The 8,678-nt window shown below is 37.7% G+C and overlaps 1 protein-coding gene across 1 annotated transcript; it reads left to right on the forward strand.

The window, feature by feature from the left end:
- Positions 1-183: 183 nt before the first annotated feature.
- Positions 184-8,416, forward strand: CCDC125 (coiled-coil domain containing 125; the record flags this gene model as incomplete). The annotated part of the gene is made up of 7 exons (XM_008935164.1): positions 184-451; positions 2,056-2,114; positions 3,448-3,534; positions 4,424-4,501; positions 5,189-5,274; positions 7,328-7,410; positions 8,297-8,416. Coding segments are annotated over exons 1-7 (781 nt in total), but the record flags the coding sequence as incomplete, so codon positions are not given.
- Between the last annotated feature and the right edge of the window lie 262 nt (positions 8,417-8,678).

Here is an 8,678-nt window from a genome sequence, read left to right on the forward strand (position 1 = left end):
CAGCACGAGCAGCTTCAGATTCTGCCCCTCAGTGTCGTTTCGCTGCTTCAATGACGGAAGGTTTTTTCTGGTTTTCTGGATGAAATACCTGTTTTGCAGGAGGCACCGTTCACGTTGCTAGTAAGTGAAGTGCCCTCAATCAGGAAAGGAAAAAAAAAAAAGGCACCACAGGGAAAGCAGAAGATGGAGGAAGCAGAAGATGATATGATACATGGAGACTTGGGAAACGGACTTGGGAGGAGACCGGGAGGGGTTTATGAAGGGAAAAATTTGCAAAACCCCTATTCATCTGCATGTAGGAAGGGGTCAGGGAAGGTCTGCGATTTTCTCTTGTCGGCAAAGGGAGCGGAAGAAAATGACGCTGCCGCTCTTCCTGGCTCGAAACGAAACCGCTTTCACGACGGATCACCCCAAAAGCGTGTTTCTAGTTCCACACGTCAAAACAGCTGTGGTAAGAGAACTTTAGAAGTTAATTATTCACTGTGAGAAAAATCTCTGTTTACAAAACTGATCAGTGGAACTGCTTCACAAGGTGTCGTCGAGTTTGATTGGAAACGTTTTCCAGAACACTGTGCGGTCTCTGGAGGGCTCCGGGAATCGCGCGTGTGCTGCGGGGCTGCTGCCGTCCGCCAGGTCTGTCCTTGGCCTTGCAAGAGGAGATGCTCCAAGCCGTGGAGGCAGCAGAGGAGCCCCCGCTCGTAGATCTTCCTCCCAAAACGTGAATAGCAGCATTGCTTTGCAGTGGAGGAGGCTGTGGCCCTTCTTAGCGTAAAATAATCAATTGCAAAGGGTTCCGTTTTGCGTTTGAAAGCAACATTTGGCCAGGCGCATCCTCTAGTGGGGGCCAGCGTTGTTTTTCCTCTAAATACATGTATGAATTAGAATGGAATTGCTTAGATTCACGGCCTTTTTTAAGTGTGGCTGCCTAGAGATTGTATCTAAAGCTGATGGCTAAATATTCAAAATCCTGTTTGCTGTTTAGTTGAAAATTGTCCATTGGCATTCTTTTACAGATTTAGATGTTGCTTTTAGAACTAGCACATCTCTTTTTCTCCCAGTGTTGCCATTCATTTTTTTGTGAAGACAGCACTGCTGTAAATAAAAGTGAATATAGGCAGTACTTTTCATTATATGTTAGCTGCTTTCCCATACATTTTTAGCCATTTTTAGTATTTTGAGTAAAGTATTTCCATATAACTTGCTTGTTTTTCTCCTTTAGAACAAGTCCCCACTATACTCTCCACCAACGGCAGTAAACTAAGCCATGTAATTATTCTTTATTGATTTCAGCATCGTCAGTGTGAAGATTTTACCAGAGCAGACTAGTTCCTGTTCGTTTCACTGTCCCTCTGTTAGTTTCTGTATGATGCTTCTCTTAGTTCTAGGTCTTTTCACACAGCAGTATCCATGAAATCATCACTAAAGTCCACATGAACCTGACTTTGATTACTAGGAGGATTAATAGATCTCTGCTACACTCTGCTTAAGAAAAAATAAGTATCAGTAGTAACTGCTTGTGCAGAGGAATATTTGACCTTGTAGGAATCCCAACCACCATACCTCGTCTCCAGTACATTGCCCCTGATTCTGAAGAGCACTAGCTCTGTTGTGTTGAGTTTGGTTGCTGAAAAGTTACAGTCTGAAAAGAATCTAAGAAATGAAGTTACTTCATGAATCAACATGCCAATTTTTGTTGTTGTTGTTGTTTAAGGAAATCTTAAAATAGTTGTCCTTACTTTAGGTTTCTTTACAACTAATCTTTTTTTCCCATTTCACTTTAACTGTGAAACAATGTGCTTGAGCTTAGTATTTATGTATTTCTTAAATGTCTTTATTAGCCCCCAAAAAAGAAAAAAGCACACAAAGACTGAAATTCACCTCTGCATGTTACATGTTTTCAGGGTAAAGCAAATTCTGATACTTTCTTTTGTAAATATTATACTATCTCCCATCATATATGTATCATATAGCTATATATAGAGTATATATTTATCTATAATAAAGTATTACTTTATTATAGTAAATATCATTTAGTATCTCCCATCAATCCTACAGAATCTGATGCTGAAGTGTCAAAGGAAGATTTAAAGCAGCAGCTTCAGGAAGCTTTAGAGGTTAGTAACTGTGTCACATGTGCTGCCTGGACTGATCTTGGTATGTCCAGAGGTTTGGATGGATTCAGGTTCTTGAAATTAGAGTGGTAGTTGGAAGCCCCATTATATTTTTGCTAAAAAATCAGTGTGATGTGTGGTTTATACCTGGAATTACTGGTAGGGCGGGAGGGAACAGAAGGGAATGTTTTTAGAGATGCAGAGAACATTAATAGGATTGTACTCTTTTTCTAGCAGGTTTTCTTTTTTTATTAAGGTTTGGGGTCTGAAAATCTGCAGTGTAAACGGAATAGCCTTTGGTTCTTTAATCTGTATTTTTGTGGAAAGGTAGTTAACTACCACATTTTAATTTTACTGTGGTTAAATCTGTTGATGTGTTTACATCAGTCCAGGCAGAAAGAGCAGTGTGATCTCAGCTGTAAAAATACACACTTCATCAGTGCTGTGTTCTTTAACCTCAGGATAGCCCACGGTAGGTCATTTGCAACTTGTCTTAGCATGAAGAACCTTCAGTGCACAGCAAGTGAAAGTGTCAAGGAACCTTACTCATTTTTGATCAGACAAAAATGATAAGATGACAGTACTCACAGATAGAATTTCCGTATAAATTGCTGAAGTAATAAAACTGGAAGAACCATGAAAAAAATGTTTTGTATGACAACAAGTGAGCAAGTGAGTGACCTGCATAGGGGTTAATGAAAGGTAAGTATCCAAAGCAGTATGTTTTCTTTTAAATCTTGGAAACTGAAAACTAGCCTTCTTCTGAAGGGGAGGAGTGTTGCACAAAAACGTGACTGGCAGGTACCTGGAGCAGGAATCTGTTTTACTATTGTTACTGTTCTCTTCTAGACAAGGAGTGTTTTTGATCTAACAGTCCTAACATGATATTTTCACTATAGAATATGGCTATTTTGTATAATATATTTATAGTATGTCATATTTATATAACATTTACATTTTAGTATATGTTCATAATATTTACTGCTGCGTGTGTAAGAAAACTGCATTCTGTTCTGCTTAATTATTTTTAAGCTCCAGATCTATGTCAACATATACAACTTGTTTAGCAAGGCAGAATTGCAATGGTTTATTTTCCAAATACACTGGAGGAGAATAAAAAGAATAATCATTACAAGTATTCTCCTTTAAGGATTTTATGCTAGCATGCGCTGTTAGAATTTTTTCACTGCAAGCAAGGTATTAGAAAAGAATCATACAGGGTAGAAACAAGAGAAGACTGTTTTTTTAAGAGGGAAAATTTACATTGCTGTCACAGTCAAGTTTTAACAGGATTACCTTGGCTTTTACTCAGTATATCTATTTTATTTTACTTCAGGAAGTTGAAATTTTGAAAGTTGAGCTTGAAGCATCTCGAAGACAGCTTGAAGGAAAGGATGAAGCCCTAAGAATTCTGCAGAGCATGGTAGGAGTTGTTCAGAAATCATTTAGGTACTTCAAAGGAAGGAAAAGAGAGGAAGTCTTCCTGCCACTCCTCATCCAAACCCCTCAAGTTCTTCGCAGGGCTATAGTTTAAAGCATTGAGTCTGCAAGTGTCTACAGACTTGGCCTCTATGACATGCTGCTTTTTCTGAGTGAAACTCTTGTGGTTATTGAAGAAGACTTTACTGTTGTAGCAATTTCTTGTAATTTTGTCTCTGAGGATCCTTGAAGTTTTATCTATTTAACTTACAGAATAAAGCATTTTTCAAGTCTTTTGATGTATAGACTTTGCCAGTGCTTGAAATATTGCTGCAGAGCACAGATATTTTCAGTTGATTACTCCATCTGTTGTCTTAGAGGACAGTATATGCTAAATATTAGGTCAGTCTTTTGTTCACAGGTTGTAATATTTTTATTCGCTATTAGAATAGATTATGTTGAAATCAGTTCCTGTTTTTTAGCCTACTTGTGTAATGTGTTTATAGTTCTTCATTGTCTACATTCAAACGTTCACAGTAAGCTGGATCAAAGTTTAAGTGTGTTGTAAGCAAGATTTTAAGAGCTACTTTTGTGGACAAGCCTTAAAGGAGACATGGCTTCATTTTAAATGATGCTACAGTTTTTGGTAGGAGAGGTTATGGTATTGAAACACAAGTTTGTTATGAACATAGCTGTTTAGTGACTTGAATTTGGAACCCACTGAGACTCAGAAGCAAGTTGCTAGTGTTTGCAATTCTGCACACTCTTGTTTAACTAAGAACGTGAACTTCTCTGGGTGTAAAGCTGAAAATTTGACTCAAGCCAAAATAGCTAAACTTAATTATAGTATTTGGCAGAGTAATGCTTGCTTTTTTTTTTTTCCCCCCGCCCAGGCAGTGTTTAATAAAGCCACTAGTCATACAAAAGCTATGCTTCAAAAAACTGAGGAAGAAAAGAGAACTTTAGAAAAGGTAAGGGTGCTTGTTTTCTTCACACCTGTGCAAAAACAGACAAGTCCGTTGCTATTAATAAGGGGTTATAAGACTGTTTATCTCAATCAGTAGGAATCTGCCATTAGTTTCAGGTCTTTTTGAAAATGTTCTTATTCCTTTTTAGTAAAAAGGGAAAATATTAATACTTTCCATGCTATAGTGTCTAGAATTAACACTTCAAAGTTACTAGAGTTCCTTCTGCACTGTCAGTTGGCATTTGTTGTGAGTTTCACAGTCATTCATAGCAAGTTGCACTATTTCTTAATTGTTAAGCTGGAACTTCCCGAAGACTAAAAGAAATGGGTGCCCAGTTTGTATGTGGAAGATGGAGAGGAGGAGAAAGGGGGTGTTTAGCTACCTTGTTAAACTGAATTTTATGCTTTGTTTCTCTTTTGATGTGAACCTTCCACAGAACAGTAAGGTCACAGGAAAATGTGACAATGTGTTTGTTTTTGTCATAAGCCACTACAAGAATTAATTGATGCAACATGGTCTGAAATGAGAGATCAGTGATGCAAAAACTTCTTGGTGTCTAGCACCAAATGTATTTTTGACAGTATCACAGATTGTCATCGTCACTTGTCACCTACATCTCTGCCAGCAGTTCTACTTCCTTTCAGTGGGGGGCTTGTAATGAAATGCTGCAGGTTTGTTTTGTTTCCACAGGAAATAAATATTTTGCAATGGGAAATTGAATTTGATCAGGATAGATTTAAAAACATAGAAGACACATGGACAGAAAAATATGACAGGTATTTTACTTACACTGTGTATCTTTGAGGGTTTTTTTTTACATTTTATTGAATGTTGTATGTCCCCTTTCTTGTGTTCCAAGTTTGCTTCATCAGGTTGTCTGGGGGTTTTATGTTTTTCTGATTTCCTTCATGAGTTGGGAAGGTTTATTTAGTGTTCATGCTAGTCACATTTGTAGTTATCAACTAAAACTATTAAGTCTCAGTTTTTTAGTGTGTATACTGGCTAGCTTTCCTAGGCTGAGTTTTCATTTTCAGCCTGTTACGTTGTTATGTTAGCCAGCTGGAGCCAGTGTCCTTATTTACTTTAAATCTAAATGAGGCAGAGAAAATAATGGTATGTGCATGCATGCGGAAATATCATTTGCTGGTTAATCATTGCTTTGTTTTCTTGCGTTGCAGGTATGAGCATACGTACAGGTAAAATGGAATGCTTTTGAGAAAGGCTGATCAACTGGTTCTCTGTTTAAATAAGAGTTACTCTGGATGGACAGCAGGTGTGGTTAGGCAAGCAGAAGATGCCAGAGGCACTAAACTGATAATAACATTCCTTCAAAAATATGACCAGCAGGCTCACTTATTTAAATGTAGAAGTGGTGTCTCTGAAGTCTACCCATCAGAGTTATATAATTATTTCAGCAGAGATTCTTATGTAAAATTTTCAAACTTTGAATCAAGAAAAAGCCAAATGTTTACAAAATATTCATTTATAAGAAGTGTTTTGTTAAGATACTGTGTCTTGTTCACCAGTTAATTTGGTTTCACTTGTCAAGGGATATCTCTTGAAAAGCCCTTTGACTTTCCTGACTCAGGAGATCAGAATTGTAGCAGTGTAGTTTGGAGCAACAAAACCAGTGTTGACTGTTGAAAGCAGGAGACGTGTCTTCAGAAAACTGCAAGCCAGGAGCTCAGTCCTCTTTGCAAAACAGTTTTCTGATATCTGGGGCAGCAGGATGAGAAGAATGGTTATTTCCCTTTGTTTATTCAAGAAAATAATTCGGGCTACTGTTTAGTTTTAATCAAAACCATGAATTTACATTGTGCAGTGTTTACTGACAACTGAAGAGATCCACCAAATAAATTGTATTGCTGTGGCATTCAGGACTTTAGATTGCCACTTTTATATTAAAGCAGGAAATATTTAAATGCGTCAAGGAAAAATGCATTATAAATGTATATTGTATGTTCTCATGTTGCAATGCTTGAAAGTACAGCTGTTCCTGAGGACAGTATAAAGACTAAAGGAAGTTTACCTTCTAAATTCACACAAGAGCCATATTGTCACATGTCCAGTAATAGTTTTTTTCTTTCAAGGAAGTGAGAGATTTCTAGCAAGTGTTTCAGAGATTGTAATTACAAATTTCTTTGAATTTCTAATGGTATCGTCGTACTTAAACTCACTTCTTGTTAAATTCTGAAGTTGTTAGCACTGTCTACTTACCCATGAATGATTTTTTAATTTTTTTTTTCTTTAACATTCACATGAATACACTTGCATGCATTTAAATTGGTTGGGTGAGGGTGTGGTGTCATGAACAAGGTGAGCCTGTTTGAACAGCACATGCTATCTGGGTTGCAGAGAACCCTCTATGTGACTGAAGAGATTCCTGAGTTTACTTTCTGCAGACCCACCTGCAGCTTGGATGACGAGGATTGACTTCACAGAGAGCCAGCTTGGCACAGCCTGCTTTCCTAGCCTGGGTGCAGTGCCTGTCAGACCAAGCCTACACACAAAATGTTCTTCAGAGCACTAGTCAGGAGTAGTTTTAGGTTGCTTGCTGGCCCCTGGCTGGCAGGTTTGGATCTAACAACATATAATGTGTTACTGGTACAGATATTGTTATGGAAAAATTCTGCTTATGAGGAAACTGCTTGTATCAATCTAGATGTCAGCTTCTTTTTTTTTTTTTTTTCTGCAATCCCTTCAGGAATCCTAATTTTTTAACTTGCAGAAATATTAGACAAGGTTTTAACAGACTTTTTTTTTCCATTTGATTGTCCTTTTAAAAATATCTTTTTAAAAGAGAATACAGCCTTTTTCTACCTTCTACAGGATATATTGTGAAAATGCAGCTCTTAAGGAAGCACTGAAACTGCGAACAGAAGAAGTTAAAACCCTTAAAGCAGAAAATGCAAGTAAGCCACAAACAGCTATTCCTTTTTGGGTACTGTTTCTCAGGAATAATTCATGGTTCAGCTACAAAGTAAGCTTTCTGTCGGGATAACTCTCCTGTTACTGGCAGCTAATACTAGTGGATATGCAGAAACCTAGTCTTTGTTTTTCCTCTCACGTTGTCACTTGAACTGAAAAAAGCCCCATGAAATGATAGGAAAAGTCAGGTATGCATAGCTTAGAGTGTAGATCAGGTGTGAAAGTAGTACACCTATCTTATCTCACTGGGGTGGGGACACTCTGGGTGTGGAGGGACACAACCAGTTATGCTCCTGATTGCATCCTGGAAGGAAGAAACAACAGCCAGGGGAGCCACTGAGTGCTCCTGCTACAGTGACAATCTGCATTAAAAACATTCACTTTTAACATACTCACCTAAAGGCTCCCACAGCACAAACTTTTAAGTATTCAGCTTGATGGTATTATAGTGAAGATTTTCAGACTGCAGGTTGTGCAAGTGTCTGGCTGTCTTAGAGGGCTCAAGCTCTTTTCCATTATCTTTCATTTCAAAAAAGATTTAAAATAGCTGCCATATATAATTATTTTCACAATATTGTGCTGTTCTAAAAGAGCAGCTGCCTTTAGTTCGAAGTGTACAAAGAGATCAGCGCTTCGTTCTGAGGTGGAGTGATATATGTAATGTTATCTCTTTAGATGGATCTTTATCTCTGGGAAAACACAGAAGGAAAGACAACTTGAGATCAGAGTTTCTAGATCTACACACTCTCCTTATACTCCCAAACTGATGCTTAAAACTCTAGAACTGCTTCATTTGGGTGTAGTTAAGCTCAGAAATTAAGAAATCGGAGTGGCAGACTTCGTAGTCACTTTTCTTGTTTTATTTCATAGTCCTGAATCAGCAGTGCTTGGAATTTCTTGCCATGCTAGATGTGAAGCAACAGAAGATTCTTCAGGAAAACATGTCCTTGAATAAAAGTGGCATTACAGACTTTACAGGTCTTGAAGTAAGTATGACTTAACATGTTTTTAGAATAGCTGGTTCAAAGCCATGTTCATATTCAAATAAATCTTACTGATTAACTGTTCCTTTGAGCCCTTTTTAGCTAATGATTACATATCTTTACATGCATGTTAGTCAGTTTTCTAATTTGTGGTGTGTCATGATTCCTATCTTGTAAAGAAAGAGTAAAAAGAAGGAGCATCAGGCTGTCTTTCACAAGCCAGCATGCTTATTTTTGTCCTCCTGATACCTTAATTATGATGCATGCTG

This window comes from Merops nubicus, unplaced genomic scaffold (genome assembly GCF_000691845.1).
Source record: "Merops nubicus isolate BGI_N331 unplaced genomic scaffold, ASM69184v1 scaffold51012, whole genome shotgun sequence".
NCBI classification, from domain to species: domain Eukaryota; kingdom Metazoa; phylum Chordata; class Aves; order Coraciiformes; family Meropidae; genus Merops; species Merops nubicus.